We start from the raw sequence: 23,142 nt of genomic DNA, 5'->3' as shown, positions 1-23,142 counted from the left end.
ATTTTGTATCATTGGCCGGATCCTTGGTGGTAGGCTTACGAAAGGAAAATATATTTAGGCTGTAGATGGGATTTCCGACTTTGCTGTTTACCCTCGAGCGCCGATAAATGTGTGCAATTTCCATTGATCACTCGTAAAATTGACACAAAATAACCAGTAACTAGTTGCAGAGCTAAAACGTTGATTATAAAATCCTGTAACGAAGCACTACGGGCTTGGCATGATTTTGGACAGAAGCTCCGGAGATGGGTGCCTTCCCTAGCTTGTGCGATCAAGCTTAGCAACCAAAGACAATAAATTTCTTAAGATTCACGGAGCCTGCGTTTGGTTTTTGTCTAGTTCATCAACGTGGCGGTTATGTTCAACTAATACTGGCAAACGCGGATCCCATATAAGAAAAACTCACGTTGATTGAGTACACCATATTGCGAGTAAAATTAAAACCGACAGCAAGGTCGCGAGCTTAAAGGCAAAACTAACCACCTAAACACGTCAAGGGTTTAATACTCTGCTTTATTTTAATTTTGGACGCAACCGGTGCTATGAGTTTATGGGACCAAAAAAAGCGCACATCATCGGCCTTTCCTACATATCATATGTTTAACGATATTAGAACACGTGGAGACACATGAGGAACATCATGTCAGTGCGCTGTGGTGCTGTTCGATTGGTTGCATCAGCTCGTAGCGTCGGCTGCGTTCAGGCTTAAGTTGAAGCTATTTTCTAAGACGATGTGATCCATTATGATTTAAACACTGACATAAGAAAAATGTGATAACTGACAACACGGCACAAAATCACTTGCGACGTGTGTCACGCACATTGTTATTTTAATGGGTAACAAACAGCGCAGGGAGACGGACAGAGTAGAAGACGGAAGACAAACACTGCGCCGACTTACAACTGAGCTCTAATGGATCTGACAACGAGTATAAATACAAAGTTTGCCCCAAAGCACAGACTAAGAAAGGAAACAACACTGAGGAAGGACGACACTTGTTCTTAGAGTCATCTCCGTGCTCTGTTGTTCTTCGATCTATAAAGAAACATGCACTTTTTCCGACAAGGCAAGTGACGGGCCATTAGCACATTCTGATGCCGCTTGTCTCATATCGCGCGCTTCTATCACTTTACGCGGTGGGGTTATTCTTTTGTTTACTGATGACTGCGCATCATTTAAAGGGGAGTACATCCGCATTCACGGCATTGCACACCAAGATACACCGACGCAACCTGGGACAGATTATTCCGGTGCTGTCTTAACCGTTCATTAGGACAGTGTCCTGTCTGCCCTGTGTATCTACGGCCGCAAGACAGGGAGGCAAAATACGCGACTTCCACGACGCTTGTCGAAAACTAGTTTTGGTGTTTCTTAAGCACACTCGTTTTTCTTTTACCTCAGACTTCACTTTTTTGCACATCCCAGAAATTTCGCCCGGAGCCAAGAAGACCCCACGAACACCGACTCGACGTCCCACTTTCTTTAGATTATGAGATATATTGTGTATATACCGGATTACTGTGATATCTGTGTTTTTAATGCGAAAGCCTTAACTGTTTCGTCGAGCGAGCTGACGTCATCAGTTCGAAGCGCGAAAACGGCACCTAGTTTCCCCGATCCCAAAGTTTCCATTGGCTGGCGGGCGTCGACGGGGCTCCCATTGGCAGCTGCGCTCGTCAGTTTCCATGACCGCTCACCCCATGGCGCTGCGTGTTCATCAGCGCGCCGTTAACACGAGCGTCCAAGAGCAGCGTGCCCAGGGGAGGACGCGTGAGACCGGCGACGAAAAGTACGCAGCAGACGAAGGAGGGAGCGGACGAGCGGCTTGCATGCTTTCGGATTCACAACTAATAAGAAGTGCTCGGGTGTACCTTAAGCTTATTTTATGTTAGCTTCTTGATCGTTTGCGATGCGTCTTCTCTTCAGTATATATAGCCAGCGGCCACGAGTCTGAATACTCAATAATTCAGCTATTCTTGACCAAGTGAAAGTACGATTTATATAGAGCATTCTTAAAACAAGTGATGATGATTCCCCTTTTCACCAGCCTAAAATAGGCTGATAAAAACGGTAGGAAGAGTTTGTTGCCTCTAGGTCCCATCGAGAGAGATGAAGAAGCTAAGAGAAAAAAACAGACATCTCAGTACTATACTATTGTACCTATACGAAGCTCCTCGTGATCTGAAGGAAGTGGGGTGTCGAGTCGGTGTTCATGTGGTCTTCTCGATTCCGGACACATTTTCTGGGATGTGCAAAAAAGGAACTTTTGATGTAAGAGAAGAACAAGTGAGCACTAAAACACCAAATCCAGTTTGTAACATTCATTGTGGAAGTTGTGTATTCTATCCCCATGTCTTCAAGCCTTAGACACATAGGCCAGACAGGACCGTGTCTTAATGAGCGGTTAAGATAGCACCGGTATAATGTGTCACAGGTTTTGTCGGGGCATCTTGGTGTACACTGCCGTGACTGCGGATAAACTCCAGCCTTTGAAAGATGCACGGTCATCTGTAAACAAAAGGATAAGCTCACGCGTGAGATTGTGGGAGCGTGTGCTTTTGGACAAGCGGGATCCGAATGTGTTAGTAACCCTTCAATTACCTGGTCGAAAAAAAATGTACATGTTTTATCGTAGAATGGAAAACAACAGAACACGCCGATGACTCTATGAACAGGTATCGTCCTTCTTAAGTGTTGTCTCCATTCTCGTCGTTTAGTTCCAGCAATTTCTTGTATTTGCGCTCTTTGTCAGATCCATTAAAGGTCAGTTGTAAGTCAGGGCCGTGTTTGTCTTCCGTTTTCCGTGTCCCTGCGCTGTTTGTTTCCCGTTAAAAAGGAATACAAACTAGGCTATTCGTCAACGCTACTAGCTTGTTATTTTGCTATTCCAGTCTGAAGGTGTCTACGACGTTTTCCACCCGCTCGCTTGTACGCTTTTTTCCTCTTGCAGTTGGCTACGTAATGCATTTTCCCCCGTAACAGCGAGTTGCAACATCCCTGAAATTTAATATTCGATGTACGCAGTTTATTTCACCTAACCTGTGCCAATACTTAAAAAAGCTAGGACACGCTAAGCGCATTCAACTAATGCGGTTTTATTGCGGAAGTCAAGATATATTGAGTTTATAGTCTTAAATTCAGCAATTCGAAACATTTTTCCTATGTTCCGAACTGTTTTATTAAAACAAATTATTTACCTAACTGTAAATATTAGTTTCCGGAAAAACACTGCTATACAATATTTCGCGTGTTGAGAAACTTCCAATTGTATCTTTTTATGAATTTATCCTTCATGCAACTATTTTTTTCAGCTGCGACGAAAGCTAGAAAAGGTCGCACTATATATAAAGAAAACCGTAACTTCCCGCTATCAAACTGCGATGTTAAAGCTGTTATAAACGTGAGATATATTTTTTTTTGTATCTCGCGTTTTTTTTTTTAAATTTTAATACAATTAGACACAGGAAGCCTATTTTAATGGAAACAACCCGATGGGATGATTCTCAACAGGCTCTACAACTATAGAATTAAAGGTTTTTGAGTACAAAATGACGTTAAATAAATTAGCCAATTAATTTGTGTTAATTAGTCAGTTTGTCACCACGGAAAAAGAAGAAAACAACCTTGATTTGCTCAACAGGATTATGATAAAATACTGCGTTGCTTCGACACGACAAGCCTACACCAACTTTTTTAAGCAATGGCAGAAGTTAGCTGAAACATACTGTATGCTTTTTTGGTTAATATGAGTAAAAATCCAGATATTAAACTCGACTGCTGCGCAAATAATGTATTGGATGTGGCCAATTGAACCACTATTCTCGCGTTGGTTTTCACATTTTTGTTGTAATGCCTTTCAGTCGAGAATATTCAAAGAGGTCCTAGCTTTCCAATAATCCTGAATTTGGAACGCTTTAAATCGTTATACTCTCTTCCTCATTGAAGTCTTCGAATAGCGACTTCTCTGAAGTTTTGGAAGATAGAATTCGTTGGCGTCTAGGAACCATTCCGTCAAAACAGCGAAGATTTTTTTTTAATATGCACGAAGTAAGTTTTCAGTAACGGCCTGCAAGTTTATTATTTGCGTTTGAGCCTCTGCCTAATACGGAAACATTTTTACCGGCCTTACGGGCCTATGCTCATTTTACAAATAAGCACGCGTCTGGTCACAGCAAGTGCGGGCGCTGCACGTGGGCAGAAAGCAGATGTGAGTGGGGCGAAGGGTTTGCGGACGAGCAGTGCCGAAAGTTAGGCTGCCGTAGCAGTGTGCCGTCTGAGTTGCGCGTTTTTCTATACCAAGCTTAGAAGCGCATTTCTGTAACGCGCAATTTAAAATATAAAGGTCAAATATCATTATAAACTTCTATTCTGCGTCGTCTTTTCACTCTACATTTATTTTTTGAAAACTTTAAATAGAAATATATACTTCTTGGGACATCGAAAACACGGAGAACATCTCCGCGAATCAACTCTGCATGATATTCCGTAAAAACATTCTGGGAACGCAATGCATTTTTGTGTCCTTACCCAGCACAGTCAGTTTCGCAGAGGTCGTTTTCAAGCCTGCATTGTTGAGAGCTTGACATTCAATTTTCCCCTTGTCTTCCAGTCTAACTTTCCGAAGCAGCAGGGAGCTTGTTGCCAGTGACGTGTCAATTTCTGTCCTACCAGAATCGTATATTTCGTGACCGCTCTTGTACCTGGACCAATCAGAAATAAAAATATGTGTAACGGCACACACACTTTCAGGGACTAACTATCTCAATATTTGGCAGTATCACATCTCCATTTGTGTTTCTTTAATTTTTTTTTATATAAGTCTCCCTAATTCGTTTTGCCGTACTACAAGTTCTTTAGAAAATGTTGCCTTTGTAGAATTTGTTCTAAAATTGTTTTGCATTCTCTATTAGGAGTCATAAGTTCATCTTTCAAAAACATGAAGTGAGGGTACATCAGCAGTCACCACTTTCTGCATCAGGACCAACAGATCGATTTTTCTACGAAACGTTCAAAAATAATAATTAAAATATTGAGAAACGGCTTTTAATTGCTCAAGTATTCCCATAGACACATTTTCGGGGATTAACTATCTCATTATTTGGCGGTATCACATCCCCATTGTATTTCTTGGAAACGTCCGGTTTTCGTCCTCTATTTTATTCTCCACAAACACCGTAACTTAACCAGCACGCTCCATTTCCACGCGTGCGGAGCAACTATTCAGAACTGCAGCATAAGGTAAGAATTGCTATGATTCCCAATATTGGTTAGCTAAATGGTTATCACACTTTTTCGATACAGTGTTTTGGCATGTTCGTTTCATCAATGAATTTATACTTCAGCAATACGTCACTTTATATGGAGATACGATAACAAACCAATTGCTATCTTGATACACCTATAATGAGAAATGTGGTCTTTTGTACGCGTAAACGCTACTACCTCAGTACAATTCTTAATTTATTGTCCGTTGAAAATGTTATAAATCCACTGTAGTAAATGGAATCAGCTTCCTTATCTCAATCAAGACCAGGCCTCCTTTAATCATTCACTGGTCGTTGAATCCGTCTTTCATCCGACTTTCTATATACGTAAAAAGTCTGATGAGGGACGCATTCAATGGCCAGTAGGCTTTCTATGCACGCAGTCGTACCGGCGTGCGGTCGTGTATCGCTACTGCGTGGTGCACGTTAGAGACCCCAGGCCAGCGATTGTGCTGCACTGGCTAAATTTCTCATCTACAGCGAGTGACTCGTCGCAAGTTTGAAGTGGCTGACCAACTATACGCTCTCTATATATCCACACAACCCCAATTATTCTATGCACGTACATGTGTATATTTGATTCTAATAACGATTTTGTTTCCTCGAACTTTACCATAGTAACGAAGCTCGAAGCGATTATTGTTGATATAATACGTATATGACCGACAACTGTGGTTATGCAGTGTTTTGCATCTACCCAATCGACGCAAGTTGCAACAGGCTTTAAATTTCCTTTGAGATCGCATCTGTTGCGCGCTTGGACGTTGCGCTATATCATATCTTAAACATTACGTATTAAATGCGCAGCATTTATGAGCCCAGCTTTTAGATTTTTTGTGTTTCGTGACGCCATGATGTCACATGACGTCACTACATCACGCGACGTCACTTGGCAATGACAGCATATCATAGACTTAAGGATTTAAGAAAGCATTGAAATTTGCTTTTCAGAGGTGTGCAAAACTTCCATACAAATGCGATGCTTTTAGAACGCGTCCGAGAAATGCCGAAGAGACAGACATCCCTTTGAATTAATTTCACATACCGGGGGATGTTAGTGGGCTATGCCGACGCGAAAACACAATATGTACACACACATGTTGCGGCAACCTCATAAGAAACAAGTGGTCATTTAAGACACAGTATTGTATAAGAGGACATAGTTAAAACAAAAACAAAAAAACAACGTACCAGGTGATTTCAGGTGTGGGAATGCCAATAAATTTGCAGGTGAACGTGGCGTCGTTGTCCACCAAGACGTCGCAGTCTGACAGCTCCTTCGTGAACTCCGGTGCCGTCATGGACGCAACTGGGCGGTAAGGAGAGCAACATTACAGCACCAACCTGAATGCAGCGGCTGGGCCAGTTGCGGTTTACATCTCACATACGTGGCAGCGTTTTATGCTCTGTGGTGTCCTTGTCACGAGCAGTTCTTATCATTATGATTGCAAGGCCTGTGTGCTTGCATTTCCGAATGCAAAGACGTAGTAATTATGTAGGTAAAGTGGTTCTATTGTTGGTTAAACGTTAAACTTTGAATAGGAATATAGAACAAAAACTATTTACTCTCGTGGCAAATATTCTTTAATTATAGAGAACTAATTTAAATCAGTGTTACCATTCGAGCCAACTTTGTAAAATGATTACAACAACGGTCTTAAAGGGAACGTGAAACGTATTGGGTAAGAAAGGTTTCCTGCTTCGCACGCGCTTGCTGGCACTGTATGGGATCAAAGTACGCTCGCATGCAGCGCCACAGTCCAAGATGCTTCTCTATCGTCGCGTAAATTCAAAGATAGAAGCGGAGATTTTTTTTCAGTCTCTCCTTTGCAAAGCTTTGTGACACATTTGTGGGATCGCATATCGTTGGAGTCGTCAACAATGAGATCCCCAGAATTTTGTCATCACGCTTTGCGATCAGGTGACGATATTTGATTGCAGCTCATACAGTGAACACGAACAATGCGAAAGCATTCGATTTGGGCTCATGACGAACAATGCCTCTACACGCATTCCGGTAGTGGCTCCTTTTTAAGCACTACGATGAAAGGGAACAGCTGAAAATTAAGATTGTGCGGAATTCAGCGCGTGCTGTGCGCTCTCCCAACCCCAGCGCGTGGTTATGATAAACATTGGCGACTTATAAAGGCCCGTTCACACTCTTACGACCGAGTACGACTGAGAGAGACGAGATTTCTCACAACTTCTTAAATGTTTCTAGAATGAGGGAACACACTGACATTGTGGCGCCATCTATGCGGTGACCCTAGAACTGCATTTCACAAAAGCGAAGGTTTTGCGGGATTTCCGAGGTCAAATGTGCGTAATACCCATAGAAAGGCTCGTTTATAACATTGACAAAAGTTTTTCGAGCCAAAAAAGAAAGGATATTGCGCGAGAAATAAAAAAAAAAAATATGCCGGACCGCCGAGTTTACACTGCTTCCCAATAGATGGCGCCAGTGTGTTCTCTGGTTTAAGAAGTTTTAAGGAACCCAGGTTTAAGAGGTCGCAAGCAGTCGCAAGAGTGTGAACGGGCCTTAATTGGCTCCAGATCACGTGGCCGCTTGCTCTAGCTGTGAAATGCCTGGGTGAACGCTGCTCGTTTTTTTAAATACTTTTTATGCTACTACCATTGCGTGAGAAAAAAAATCTATCACGATCTTTTCTTTCAATTTTTAAATGTCAAGAAATATTTCTTGGTGATATTTTGTGAGACTTAAAAACAGTGTTGCCTCGCCCCTTCATGATTGTAATATGTCATCTTTAGGTGGTATATCTGCCAACGCACAATAATCACTCATAATAATTTAAAAAAAAAAAACATCTACGAAGTACCATTGTAAACCACACAGGTCAATTATTTTGCACAACAAAATTTCAACCTTTTCCTACGTCCTAATATTTTCTATACCATTCCAGTAATCGCCTCGTTTCCGCTGCCATCTTTATCTGATAGGCTGTTATGTGCACCCTAATCATGCGCAGTAGATGTCTTATGTAGAATATTATAAGGCGATAAGCCCTGGAAGGGTGTAAGAGAAGGTCACCTTTTCTGATGATGACTATGGGCTCCGATGGCTTGGACCACTTCCCCATGCCGACCTCATTCTCGGCGCTGACCCGAAAAGAATACTCGATGCCCGGGACCAAGTTCTGCGCCACGAACTGGGCCTCCTTCTGCTGACTCACGACGATCCAGACGTCCCCGACGAGATCGCAGCGCTCCACGATGTACCAGGTGATGTCATCGCACGGTGGTGACCACGTCACTATGCAGGCGTCAGGCATGGTGGGATGGATGACCACGACCGGTGATTCTGGTGCCGGGGGCTTTTCTGCGTGATCGCGATGAAAAAAGAAAGGTAAATACTTTAATTTTTGTTTTGTTTTTGTGCCTGAATGTTTTGCGTGTACAGCCCATACTTAAATTTTGCGAGTGTGATTTGGAACCGCTTCCGACAAATAGAAATTATATCATCTCAAACCAAATTCTGCGGTTACGGTTTTGTTGCGAGTAATTATAATTGCAAAGCCAGTATATATTTGAAAATTACTCCTATTTAACAATAACTTTATTATCTCATGAATTCATAAAGCACTGGCCGGGGAATAAAGTTGCAAGACAGCCTGACGGGTTTCTGGCCTGCTACAATACAATTCTAGCTGCAGTTCAACACAAAAAAAAATTAAAACCTTTTAGCTTCGCACACTCGAAAATTTGATCAAAATTCAAAATATATAACTAAATATGAAACATGCGGTTTGACATACTTAGAAATGCGATAAAATAGATGCATTACCAATTTTAAGAGAAATTTCGTAGAGCAAAATTGCTAGAAATTGCGTGTGCTGACTCAACCGAAACCAAATCATTGCTAGATAGAACCGCCTGAGTGAAAGACGTCCGGGCACCAGTCTCAAAATGGTACATAACGTTTTTCATAACACTACGGCTTTCTGCAAATGCAAATATATTTTTCACACTAGTTATTTATTACAGAAGAGAGATTATTACAATGTTCTTCTGTAGAAAATCAAAATTCATAGGTTAAAATATATTGACGACTAAGTCGTGCGCACAGCGGCACGTCGGCGCGTGTGCTTTTGCCTGACAGACCCGACTGGCACACAACGACGTGCGTGGTCTCGTTTCGGGACAGAAATGGCCGAGGCCGAGCATAGCGTTACAATACTAGAACGGTTGATTTTTTTTGTTGCATTTCTTTCTATAAGAGTATTTAACTGCGGTGCCGTGACACTAAAGTTTCAGCTGACTACCAGGGCCCCGGTTTCAATCATAACGCGGCCCACCCATCGCAAGCACGAGGACAACTGGTCCAGATTTTGCGAGACATATCTGCAGCTTTTCTGTTTCTTGGACCTAGCTGCCGGTTACAAAGGTGGCTTGACCTTCAAGTCTCCTTTCAAGTTCAAAACAAAGCGAGCACACTGGTAATCCTGTGGTGCCCCGGAATAATATGTCGGACTGACGCAACCTCATTTAGGCAACGTGAACGCAGGCTCAGATGAGCATTCTTTCCCTGTATGCTGAGAGGAAGCTGACTTTCGTGGTTTGCTCCCAAAATATTCGGTGTTAATCTAGCCGGGCCTGGGGATGTTCAAGGGACCTCCCGTTAGCTTACAAGTGCATTGTGCACACAGGTGGACGAAAAGTTCAATAGACTTGTGAACGTAGCTGTTCTTTCGCACGCAACCAACTCACGGCTCAACCCGGCTAAAAACCTGCGAATCAAATTTGTACTACAGGCCCGTGTGTTGTAATAACAGTTTTAGAGGCATTTTATAAAGTTTTTTTTTTAATCGAACGTCCATAGCGAACTCACTTGGGGCTGCTTGTACTCGAACCGGTTTCTTGTCGACGAGAGCTTCTCCTGTGCCTGCCTCGTTTTCGGCGCTAATGCGAAATACGTAGAAGTGGCGGGTCCTTAGGTCTTCTACCGTGAAACTTGTTCGGGCATCTGGTGTCCTCACTGAGAACTTGGCGATCTGTAGCCAGACATATACACCATGAAATGTTAGAAATAGAGCAAAAATTTCGGTCTAAAACAACCACGTTCAGCACACGGTTCACGGATTTGATATATTTTAGTGATGTGTTCATTCGATTTTGTTTGCTGTATAGTACGAATTCTTAATTTTAGGATCCATTGTGCAGTGCACCCTTAAACGCGTAAATTTTATGTGAATTGCCCCATTTTTAAACATTAAAAAATAACAACTCACTGACTTAATCACGTTGTAATGCCTCAAACTAGAAAAGCTCTCCAAAGATAAAAATACACGGGAATACATGCATTTTCTTCCTAATACCTTAAGGGTGCGCATATTGTGAAATGGGAAACACTGACGCATACCTTCTGTACAACCATCTCACTCGGGAATGATCCCTAAAAGCTCGATAACGTGAGAGTGAGGCCATTCCTGATTGTTAAGTATTCACTGCGGAACCAATCGAGTTGTGGAACAATGAAACCAAAAGTCATGAACCATTGAACGAAAATAAATATTCTATAAAATGTATCCATAAATCAAGGGAAGGATAGGCTGAAAGACGAGTAAGGAAGGCGTCTCAAAGAAAGGATGTCTTTCATAAGTGCAAAAACGACATTCATGGAAAGTTGCTGTGAAGTATGAAAACAGAAACATAATTTGAATTGAACGGTAATAACGAAAATGTGGCTCTTCAATTGTATGCCTTTGTTATCTATAGAGTTCTTTGTAAACATCCAATAAACCATTTATAATCTTCAAGAACGTATGAAGTATTTGCATGAACCTTGATAACTCAAACAATAACCAGAGTGCCGAGAAAAAGGAAGAAGATATACCTTCAAATATAAAATAGAAAAATTGTATAAACTCAAATGATAGAACTTAATACAGTACGAATGTACTGTATTAAGTTTTTTTTTTTTATAACTTGATATAAATTTTAGTTTCCCGCACGCTCAAACTATTGATACCTCAGTATTTTTAGGGTCGGATTGCAATCGGCTTTTGTGCAGAACTTTTTTTTTTTTTTACTTCTGAACTTCGTAATATCATTACGCTATTTAGTCAACCAAAGCCTTTTTCAATTTATATTAAAAACATTAACAAAGCAGAGCGATGAACCATGGCATAGGAACAAATAAAACATGTTTTATTGTGGCCGAATGAAAAAGAGCTTATAGCTATCGAAGTGCAGTACTCTTTTTTATCTTATAGCTTGTTTACAGTGTTTATATTTGTGACACTAGGGATCATTGTTTTTGCATGTAACATGTACCAGAGAGTAGGCCAGAGAAACGCGCAACTTGGAACAAGTTTGGTTATTTATAGGGCCTAACTTGGGCCTAATACGGTTTTTCTCGAATATGCTAGTGCCAGAAAACTCCTGCTCGGCGTTTTTATGGCTTTAATCTTGCTCGCCACGAAACGCCCTGCGTAATGCCAAAGTAGCAGACTCAAGTCAAACATGCCACGTAAAAACAGAAGAACCAGCAGCGAAGGCTAAATATCAAATAACGAAAAACAATCCTTGGGAAAGGGGAACAAAAAGGAGAAAGCACACACGCAAATCTTCAAACATGGCTAGGTGAGCGGTGCGCGAATGAAAAAAAAAAATCCGCCTGGTCCTGGTGTCGAACTAGGGACCTCTCTATTCCCAGTGGAGCTCTCTACCAAATCAGCTAACCAGGACCACTGGAAGTGGAGAGGTCCCTAGTTCGATACCAGGTCCAGGGTGAATGTTTCGGTCGTGCACCAGTCACCTAGCTGTGTTTGGAGATTTTTGTTTGTCCTTTGTCCCCCTTGTATTCCTTCTCAAGAGATTATTATCGTTAATCTTGTCCAGCTCGCTTGCACTTTTGCATTAATTGAAGTAACAATATAAATAGTAAACTCGTTTGGCAATTTAAGCCCAGAGTTGCAACATGAAAACCAAACAACAGGAGGTCATGCCTAAATTTGGCACTTGTTTCACTTATGAGGGCATCTCTACCCAGACACTGGCGAGAGTAATGCAAGTTTGACTTTACCCTGGCTTCTTCGGGATTTGTATGGCCTCAAATACCCAGACAAAAACGAAATGCTGGCCAAAGGAACTGTACTACCTTGGCTATTGCTCTATATATTCATTGGGAGAGCAGAAGAGAACAACTGTGACATGTTTTGGCGTCAGGACTTGATGATTCAGAGTAACTTTGGCACATCAAGGGAAGGAAGGGTGTTGAATTGGCACCCTACACCGCGTTCCAGTGGTTGCAACAGATGGATTCCGGCTCTTCCCCTCTCTCTCATTCCCTGGCATGTCCGTTGGCTTTCCGTCTGAGAGAAGTGTCCGGGTATTTTTAGCTATCGAGACTATTTTGCTGAGCGTCGCGCTATCTACAACGAGCGTGTGTGTGGAAGTCAATTGAGCGCTAGTGATAATGTACTGAGTTCTCAGTTAGTTTTATCTTTGAAAGACAAACGAATTGATACGGTTCAGAAACGAACGTTTGCAATCCCGTTAGATTTAGGACATATGGTCATTAATTATTTCCTAAATGATAAAAATCTATACAAACTACAAATAGAGAGTTAGTTGCAACATTGTTTAAAATGCCGAGCATCGCAATCCTAGAAACCGATTCACAGTTATTAAATATAATATTTTCTCTTGAAAATATACCTATTACTAAATATAATAAAAATATATTCACTGTAAACAAATATTTTTAATTCCGTAGTTTCACACGCTGACTACAAGTTTTCATCACGTATTAAACATGATTGGTTTCTTTCTGGTGTTCGCTCTCCGATCCCGTTGGGGACGTTTTATAGACGTAAAACAACACCAGAGACAATAACATCGTTGGAGCTTATTTTCGCGACCTGGCGCATAATCGGAGGCGTCACAGAAACATTTTCAAGCACACACAGAAGCAAGTTTAATTTGGTTTAAGACTCGGAAAACACTTACGACACGCAAAATCATTACAGTTATGACGTAGTGTTCTTTAAATATTACTATATATTTGAAACCTGTTTCTGAAATTATGGTCGCACATACGCGCCTGTCTCAATCCTCATCCACATAATATATTTTCCAACTCGTGTTCGTATTTCAAGCGCCAACGCGCTTTTACAAACAAGCCGGTGTTGACCAACACCGTGTGTGGCCACAGCGCCTGCGTGGAAACAATATTTGCTTGATGTGAATTATCTGCGCATGCCCAGTTGCAACACCAGCGCCACCGCAGCGGTGTGACGTCAGAGCGCCGCGTTGGTCTATTCTTGTTGATAGCAGTATGAATGGTTTCGAAGGACGTATCGGGAGGACGTACCTCTGCTGCTGACACATCTCTGTACTCGACGAGGTAGTTTCTGACCGGATCCCCGCCGTCCTTCAGGGGCTGCTTCCAGGAGAGTCGGACAGAGTCTTCGGTTACGCTTTCAACCACGAGTGGACCAACGGGAGCAGATGGAGGCACTACAACTCCTGCGTTCAAACCCGCCGAGCGACGACTTGAAATTCCGAACGAGTGCGGACCATTCCAAAGATCGACTTTCGTGCGCCGTCAGGTATCCCTAGTTGGGCCCTGTAACGCGTTCTGAACATGCGCATTAGCTGTCTTCCCCATAATATCAGACGCCACTCACGCGTGTGCACTACTCAGTGACTCAGCATTCTTCGCCTGGCTGATAGGCTATGTAGAGTTCTATAGAGCGGCGAATGTAAATGCGCCGTTGTGCTCCTCCGTCCCCCGCGCGCAAACGAGCCCTTGCTATAGTCGTCTGCGTCAAGCCGGTTGCGTCACGCACATAAGAAAACACTCCCGTCTATAGACCTTTGCAGAAATTGCCTTCTGGGCCTTGCCACCTTTGTCTGCTGAACTGTGGAGCGCCTTTTGTGCATAGGCTGTTGCTCCGCTGTGCGGTATATAAGACGCTGCGCAAGCGTCCACAGCTCAGTGACTCAGCATATTTCACCCGGGTGATAGGTGCTGGAAAGGTCTATGCACTTTAGCCAGCTTTCAAACTTCTCCGACAGCGCGCTGCCATGGGGGTACATGCGCGTGGCACCACCTCGAGCGCTCGCTTTGCGAAGTTGCGCACTACGCCTCCATTATCCACCTGCAGCTGGTGTCCAGGGAGCGAACGCGCAATGCATGCTCGGAGACTGGTCCCGTGATTTCGGCGAGGCCGGAACAGGATGCATTGAACCTATTTTGAACGAAATGGAGGGCCTTAGAGTAATAGACTAACAGTTGAAAGTGACAGCCATGTTGCACATTTTGACCACAAGACACATGACCTTATAGTTTTACATCTAGATTTTAATTAAGTACCGCGCGCAAATAATTGCTAATTGATCTTTATTAACAGTACCAACGAGATAAGTTATGTTTCGTTCGTTTTAAGTTCAAAATATTCTTTTACGACAAAAACTCGGGTAGCTTCGCAAAGCCTCTGCCGGGTGCCGTCAGCCGCGGTGCTGTATTTTGGGTTTTTATCAGAGCTGTACTGATCTCTGGGGCTAACAATACTAAAAAAACATAGTTTATAATATTCTTTTTTTTTACAGCGATTGCAATACAAATTTGGGCTCAGTTTTGCGTAAGAGCTTCAGGATTTGGTACGGTCACGTGTCTAGTGGTTAAAATCCTACTACATGGCGGCACCCAAGTGGGCGTCACTTTTGCCTGGTGAAGTGGACCCTAGTTTATCGTTGCATATATCGTACTAGTTACTGCCACGACCGCCGAATGCCCCCCGCCGGTCATGTTTACTGGGTCAGAACGCCGGACCGTAGCCTGGTTTTCGCCGACGTATCTTCGCCGTGCAGCGTGTGCGTGCGCGCGTGTGTTAGGTCGGAGGATTACAGCGACTCTATTCAATAATACACAAGGAGTGTACTATACTTCGTTTCAGCTTCGGTCCGAGCGCGGCCGATGTTATGAGCAGAAGGGCCAATCAAAGAGCGAAATAGGCACAACGTCATGGCGTAATCTCTGCAGTTGATAGGACCAGCCGGTATTCGCCGTTTCTCTGTGCGTGCTGCTCTGCCGGTTAGTTCTATAAAGTGCAGAGAGCACGCCATGACGCTGCGCTTTTTGCGGTGTTTGATTAGCCCTTCGGCTAATAACAGCGGCCGCGCTCGGACCGAAGCTGAAACGAAGTATAGGTACCTCCAAATGCAATGGGTTAGATACGCTGCCACCGGATTGCCTCTACAAAGGCGGAAACGAGTGTTGACCAATTTCAACATTGTTAGTTCCAACTGGGCATTGTGCTTGCAGCATTCGAGAATCTAAATGCTGCGCATTCAAATTAGTTCCATCCTATCTATGCTTCTCTGTTCAACAGACCCCTTTTGAAAGTCACGCGCCAATTACTAGAATGTCGGAACTAAAGTTCCTAGGTGAGAACATTCTACATGTAGCAACATTCTTTGAAGCGCCGACTGCGTGACGGTGCAGGATTTAAGAAGCGAATGGAGGCCCACAGCACAAGACTGAGCTGAACGACGCCATTTTGTTTCTGTGGAATGTGCCTCGTCATTCGTATTTGGTTGTCGTTACTTGTAAAAAGTAGTATCCAGGGACTTTAGTGGGAACCACTGTACAAAGGCGGAACAACTGACATGGTGGAACATGCAAGTCATTCCATGAGATAGCGAACGTGTGTGCGCGGTCAACGCTAGGAGTCTTCGAGCCAATCAAACAGCGTCGAAAGTGCAGCGTCACTGCGATCATCACCTTTTTCTGCAGGTTTGTTTTTTGCCTTCCAATCCAACCCAACGCATAAACTGGACAATGAGGTTGCGGTTTTGTGCCGTCATTGTACAAAGATTTGACAGCTGCCAACAGAGGGCAGTCTTTCGAAAGGGTTCGATAACACTGCCAATGGGCTTGTAGGCATTGGATGCATACGAAGGGAAGGTCACTAACGGCCCCACAAGAATAAGCCTGATTGAGGTGTAATTTTTTATAACCTCCGAAAGTGGATGCACGTCGCTCTTAAGGTCAAGCAAGCTCTTTATTAAAAAAAATACAATAATAATAATAATAATTATTGTAAAAAAACGGCAATTTATATTTGACAGAAATCCATTCTTTTTGTGAACGAAAACCTATATAAATAGAAGTGAATCATGCAAGAAAGAGACGGATATCAAAAACAAAACAAAACGTTCCGTGTGGACGAACTTTGCCTAGGCTTGACAAAAACGCGTCCCCACGAAATTCTGCGGTTTTTTCCCAGCCGCTGACTTTTTTGTGTGACACTTACCTTCTTTTTTTCTTTCGCTACTGTTTCGTAATTTATCCGTGGTGGCAATGCACTCGTATTTTCACAACCCCTTAAGAGTGTATTTAAATCTTAGGCCATAAATGAGTACATAAAATGAATGAATGAATGAAAGGGTGGAAGAATAAGAATATTTCTTGAAATTCGTTCGAATTGTTCAAGCAGACCAGGAGTCTCATGACTGGTAAAACAAAAAGTGGGAAACAGAGTTTACGTAGAGTGTGGAATGAAATCTCGCAACGATGACTCCACACTTTTGTCGGCAAGGTCCAGGCAGTGCTCTCCTCGACTACTGTCTGCCAACCTTGTGTTTCACCAGTCTGGAGAAGCTGAAGTATTTGCGTTGTTTTTTCGGATCAATCTCCTCGCGAGAGCGCGCACACTTGAAAATAACCGTACATTACTAAAACGGCGACAATGACACTGAGTAAAACTTGTTGAATCTGCGGTGTGTTAATTTATTTTTCACTACTTGCAGATCACAAGAAATAGATACAGTCCCATTGCCTTTATTGCTCCCCTTTTCTTTAAATCAAAGCTCATTTAACGCTACACGCCGATGATGTCAATCAAGCAGAGCTGAAGACGCACTGTCATACCACTGAATATCTTTCAGTACGTACGTTATTCCCCGTTGAAGCAATCAATCTCCTTTAATGCGCCATGACCTTGCCATTCTCACTCTGTCCTTCTGCGATTGCGTGTCTTCTAGACTTTGAATCCGTTCTTACTTTTGATGAACCAAAGTATAGAACGCCTTTACAAGAATAAAAAAAAGACATACAAAAGTATGACACGTAGAAAAGGCGAATCTACTTGTCGCTATGTGTTTTTGCTCAGTTTTATTTATTCTGCTTATGCGCCGACTCGTCCAGCTACACCCCTAGAGCTGTTTAATGATCAGATTTCTATTAAGTTGTTAAAACGCAACTGAGAACACTCCGAAAAAAGCTTTCTAAAAACGTTTCATCGCTCCTTGACCTTCGCGCAACGATTCGCTGCCGAGGCGCCCCTGAAGCCACGAAACATTCGCCCGCCATAACACCGTCTCCTCGTCCGACAAGCGTCGACAGGATAAGCTGCGCTTCTCCACCTCGCCGTGCAAGAAACAGACACCCCCCGAGAGGAAAATAAAGAGAAAAAACAGGCGGACTCTTACGAGGTTCGCGCACTCCAGTGTCGGTGGCAGGGGAAAAAGAAGCCTTGGGCTCGGCGTTCTGATGACGACCTTCTTCGAGGTTGCCGAGCAAAATGCGACACAGCAAGGAGAGGGACCGCGCTCGTTTGGAACACAACAGTGCGCTCGGCCGCGCGGCTAGGATCTCGGCTGAGGTGGCTCCGGCGGGCGCCAACCAAAATAAATCCTGACTCAGGCCGCAGAAGCGGGTCGCTTTCATGCTTGCCTCATCAGCCCCGTTCCACCGTTTTGCTTTGTATGTTTTTGTTTTTATTTTTTCTCGTTAGTTTATTTGGCTCAGTTCTGCTTTTTCACCCAATTCCGCGAGCTCGATTTAATTGAGCTGACTGGGCGAGTGCGCAGAATCTCTGTAATCTGGCTCGTCATCTACGGATTAAGCGACGAATGTCCGTCGAGAGTTGTGCGAATGGCTGCGGAGCTTGCACATTTCTTATCACACGCGTGCTTGTACGGTCGCTAGCACACTCACGCTACGCTTAGCTAGATTGGAACACACGTATATAATGAGCCGAATAATCACCACCAGTCACGACAGAAAATCACTGCGCGAACCAACGAGAAGAGGTGGTAGCCTAGGGGAGTTTCGTGTCGTCGGCGTTGCTTTCTTAAATGGCGGCACCATTGATCAATGCGCTATAGCCTGAGTAGCGGCCACCATTCGTTCATTCCTGGTGAAAAAGTGGCAGGCTGTAACAAGGGTATGGAAGAAAAGTTCATCTGACGATAATATCATAATCTCTATATGTTTGCAGGCGAAAACTTTAAACCTTTCTTGCTCTTCTATTTTTTTTTCTACCACATGCACAGGGAAACGCATTGCGATCTACATTCTTAAAAATCATCGTCCGTCTACTCTTGCCTAGTGCACTCGGAAAAGCACTCACCCTGATGTAAACGAAAAAAATTCGGCGAATACGCATGCCAAAAAATATGCTTATGCCATAAAATAAAGGGTACGATGTGACTCCAATCATGACGTCTCACGTGCTAACGACATTCTTGTCGCCATATCGTAGAAGACAGTTATAAGTCTGCATTTGTTTTATATATATGATTCACAATTTTTTTTTTCTCTCTCTCTAGAAAGCAGTGATTGGGTCTCCAAGTGCTCTGCAGGGAAAGAGCACAAACGTTGGGGAAAGTGTATAAATAGGACGTCCACCAAATGATAAGGTCCAACACGGTTCGCGACAAAACACGCTTTGCTCAAGGTCTGTGCGAATTTTGAACGTCACGCTAACATTTAATTAAACCGCAAACTAGGTAGCTTCATATACCCTCTTTGTCTTACTAAAAAGCCGGTATGCCTGCTTCTGCTTTCTTCAATAAGACGTGGTTTTGCAGTCTACGGAGAGCGACCAGCGAATTATGAAATGCCCAGAACATTATTACTCAAATACGTCAATAAGACGTTGATATACTAATAGGGAATTTATGGTAAAATGCTTTGGGCTCCGACAATGACCCCTGCATCGATAGGAAGCATGTGCATAAGCCCGGGCGCAATATCGGATATTATTACCGAGAGGCAAATACCGTATACTAAAACTTAATAATATCATTAACCATATAGATAAAGACAACAAAGGACGTTGACGACAAGACGAAAGTTTTTCTGCCAGTTGAAAAATTGAGTCATTGGCTTTCCGCCCTTTTTGTCATTCCTTTCTTTTTATATCAGTATCTCAAGTGGAATTAATAGCCTGACATTCGTCAGACCCTTCGCCAGTGCATAAAAGGAGCTGCTCAGCCAAACCGTATTCTGTGCGTCCTCATTCACTGCACAGAACCGAAAACTCTTCGTGATTGGTCCTCTGCGTGCTTTGCAAGAAAGTCGAAAATAAGCATTTCTAGAGTACGTAGATTTATCAAATCAAAATGTTCTGATACCGTAAAAGTAGAGTTGTACAAATAACCTCTACCATTCACTTACCCGGTGGCCGAATGATAACTGTACCCTCGGGAGTTTCCAAAGGGTCGCTGATCCCGACTTCGTTCCAGGCATAAATCCGTACAAGGTACTCATGTCCTTCTTCCAAATCTTGAATGTGTGCCCTAACTATTGGTGCGATTACTTGGCAGACCTGTAAAATTATAACAAAATATGACTATGAACATTTAGGGCACTGACACTTTTTGCAATGAACGCAACATGATAGATGTCATAAACGATCGAGGCACCTACCGAAAATTATGATGCTGTTAGCCCTGTGAATTATGTTAATTGCCATTTATAGATTATATAAGTCCGTGATGAGCTCGTATTTTATCGAAAAACTAAATTATTTTCCGCCTGATGAAATACAATATGACTTTAATTGTAGCTTTCCTATTCTTGGGTGGTGCCAGCCGAACACCACCAGACACAAAAATGAATTACCGCTGAATTATCGACTATATTGAAGCCTTCTCCTTCCTTTACTACGATTAGCAGTTACAACCTCGATCAAAGTCCTCTTCTTTCCTATTTACAAACTTACCTTCCTTATTAACAAACTGAAGTGAATTCCCCGTCCTCCACTTCAATCCTTAATTACAAATGCGGAGCCTCCTCGTGTCGTTCAGGACCCCCACAGAAACTATTTATCTAGCAGGTGCAGCGTCAGTATGGTCCCTAGAAAGACTGGCTAGTCTTGTTCCAACGCCCGTCTCCACGCAGCGGCACGGCAGCGCCGTAGATGAAAGGTTTTCGAAATATTTGTTTTCCTTTATTTATTTCGGGGTTCGCCGCGTAGGGGGCAGAAATAAAGGCGTGGTGCCTGTCAAAGCTTCTGCCCTCTCAAGTTCAGCAGCTCAAAATACGTACATTATAACAGATTCTGCAAAACATTTTACAATTCAAATAGAATAAAAAAAACAATAAGTAAAAAAAACAAGGAAAAATAAACACTACATTCATTTGGTAAAAGAACACTATATACGTCAGTAAGCATTGGCCGTGAAAAATCGAAAACAAAAACAACAAACAAAAAACTAGAATGCCATCTTATGTACCTCCGACATGTCAACATCAACAAGAAGATGAAGGTATACAATGTAAATATATATCTTTGAAAGCAGCTATACCTACTGATTATATTCTTGGTGCAGTACACAATCCAAATGAGAATACATTTCACTGCCAACCAAGAAACTTCTCCAATTCATTTTAAAACCAAGGGGTGCTGCGCGCAATCGGCATGCTGTCGTAGCTGCTACCTTCCTCACTATCTACCTTCTTCAGTCTCAACGAGCTGATTGCGAACATTATTGTTGACTTCTGTGCCTTCTTAACAAGGGCAGATTTACCTTTGCTAGGCTGTGATGTCCATGCAGATGCAATAACAGCACGCATACTCAAGTTCTTTTTCCACCTTTCTCCGTCTTTACACCAAAGCAATGGACAACGAGAGGACAAGAAGCTAAGAGCGGCTGAGGCGTTTGAACTTTAGAAGGTGTAAATAATTAATCTGCGAATTGCTCATTTGCTTGTGTCGGTCATAATTTCTCCAGACATCTTTTGTGGCTTGGTAACTGCGAAATTCTGGCACACCGATTGCTCGCAACGCCGCCGGGCGCTTTCATTCCGGAGAAGTCACCGAGGGGGGCAGTGGAAGGTTGCCTAGCCACTCTTTCTAGGGACCATAGCGCCAGGGAACGGGCACTGAAGCATTCATCTTTTATTCGTTTTTTTTTCTGCTTTTCACCAGGATCTTGATGTTTTGCAAACTTGCAGTGCACCGGCATTGTCGACAATGGACTGAAAGATGTCCTCCTGCTGAGATGTTCCTTAATAAAGCAGCATGTTCACTTTGTCCGGCTACTGATGCAACGGCTGGTTCGGCCCATGTCGCTTCAACCGCATGATGATGGGATGCTGTAAAGGACTCATTTTTCACACCAAGTGTACTTTGTCCTGCAAGCAATGCCAAAAAATTCTCCTTTGAAATATCACTCCTGGTTTACCTTGCGATACAGAATATGCCTTATTCAACATCATGGGGAAGCCTAAGAAAAAAGGCAAAAAAAGTCACGAAAGCCTATAGTGATAGCGCCTTATATCCACGCATCACTTGCAATTGAAGAAGACTGCCGGATGGCAAGGCGTCCACATTGTGTGCTGCGCGCCAAATAAGGCGTATTTTATGTGTCGCAGGGTAAACCTGCAGGCTGGAGATTTCAAAGTTTGAAGCACTACTTACAGGAGAAAGTCGACGTAGTCTAAAAAATAAATCATAAATAGCATCCAATAATCCCGTAGTCGATTCTACATCGGCCAAACCGTTCGTTGCATCAGTGATCGGTCCAGAGATCATGCTACTTTATTAACGAATATCTCATCACGAGAACATCTATCAATCAATTGTCGAGAATACCGTTGAACTGCAAGTTTGCAAAACATCAAGGTCCTGAACAAAAAAAGTCGAAAAACTTGCGCGTGAAATCCTTGAGGCAAAGGACATTCATGAAAATGAAGATGAATGCGTCAGTGCTCCTTCCCCGGCGCTGCAGCAGCAAGGGAAACTGTATCTGTGGAGGTCCTTAAGGACACGAAGAAGCTACGCGTTTGTAAATAAGGATAGAGCTGGAGGAACAAGGCTTTAATCTGGTTTATAAATAAAAAAAGAAGCTGGCTTCAATCCACGATGAAAATACTGATAGTAGTGAAGGAAGAAGAAGGCTTCAATATAGTTCATATCCAGTGGTTGCCTATTTTTATGTTTATCAATGTGCAGCTGGCACCATCCAAGAATATAAGCCAACTATTTTCCTCAGCTTCAACCAGTAGTAGGTTTCATGTGTATAAGGGTAGATAGCCCGGTAGTTTCAATATACTGCCTGCGTGTTGAGTGAATATATTAACTTAGACACAAACGCTTAGGTGACAGAGCGATAGAAAGGGAGATGAGAGAGTGTAGTTTATACTTCAGTAGTAATCATTCAGAAAATTAATCACCGAAGCCCCACATAAGTGTGAACTTGTAGGTTAGAAAATTTGTTTTGAATGACGGAAAATTGGTATTAAAAGCCAAAATTGGTCAGTTCCCCTCCGTTTTACCTTAAATACTGCCACAGCCGACGCTCCTCTCCGGTGGAGGCAATCAACCAGCGCCAAAAGTGCATTGTCACGACGCTCGTTCTCATTATGGATTTGTCATTACCAACTGAACCAATCACGCACAAAAATGCACAGAACTGTGGCGCATTTATCCTGCGAGATGGCCCTAAAGCATATGATGCTTCTTTTACAAGTAATGACAACCAATATAAGTGACAGAGCACATTCCGCTAGATCAAAATGGCGTCATTATTTTCAAACCTCTTCTGTGCGCAGCCATTCACTCCCTAGAACCTGCACCGTCTCGCAGCTGGCTCTTCAAAGAATGTTGCTTCTTGTAGGAA

At 42.9% G+C, this 23,142-nt stretch overlaps 1 protein-coding gene across 1 annotated transcript in view; it reads right to left on the bottom strand.

Moving 5' to 3' along the window:
* Positions 1-17,959, bottom strand: part of LOC121047561 (twitchin) — a 37,063-nt gene extending 19,104 nt beyond the window's left edge. The window contains exons 1-4 of the mRNA XM_042288990.1: positions 17,722-17,959; positions 13,598-13,752; positions 10,112-10,274; positions 8,315-8,602 (exon numbers count right to left, since the gene is read on the bottom strand). Of these exons, the coding sequence (XP_042144924.1) occupies positions 8,315-8,602; positions 10,112-10,274; positions 13,598-13,752; positions 17,722-17,959 (844 nt within the window). The remainder of the gene's footprint in view (positions 1-8,314; positions 8,603-10,111; positions 10,275-13,597; positions 13,753-17,721) is intronic.
* Positions 17,960-23,142: the final 5,183 nt, after the last annotated feature.

Source organism: Ixodes scapularis, unplaced genomic scaffold (genome assembly GCF_016920785.2).
Source record: "Ixodes scapularis isolate PalLabHiFi unplaced genomic scaffold, ASM1692078v2 PGA_scaffold11__112_contigs__length_91849675, whole genome shotgun sequence".
NCBI lineage: Eukaryota > Metazoa > Arthropoda > Arachnida > Ixodida > Ixodidae > Ixodes > Ixodes scapularis.
This window is presented reverse-complemented; position numbering and strand designations above follow the sequence as displayed.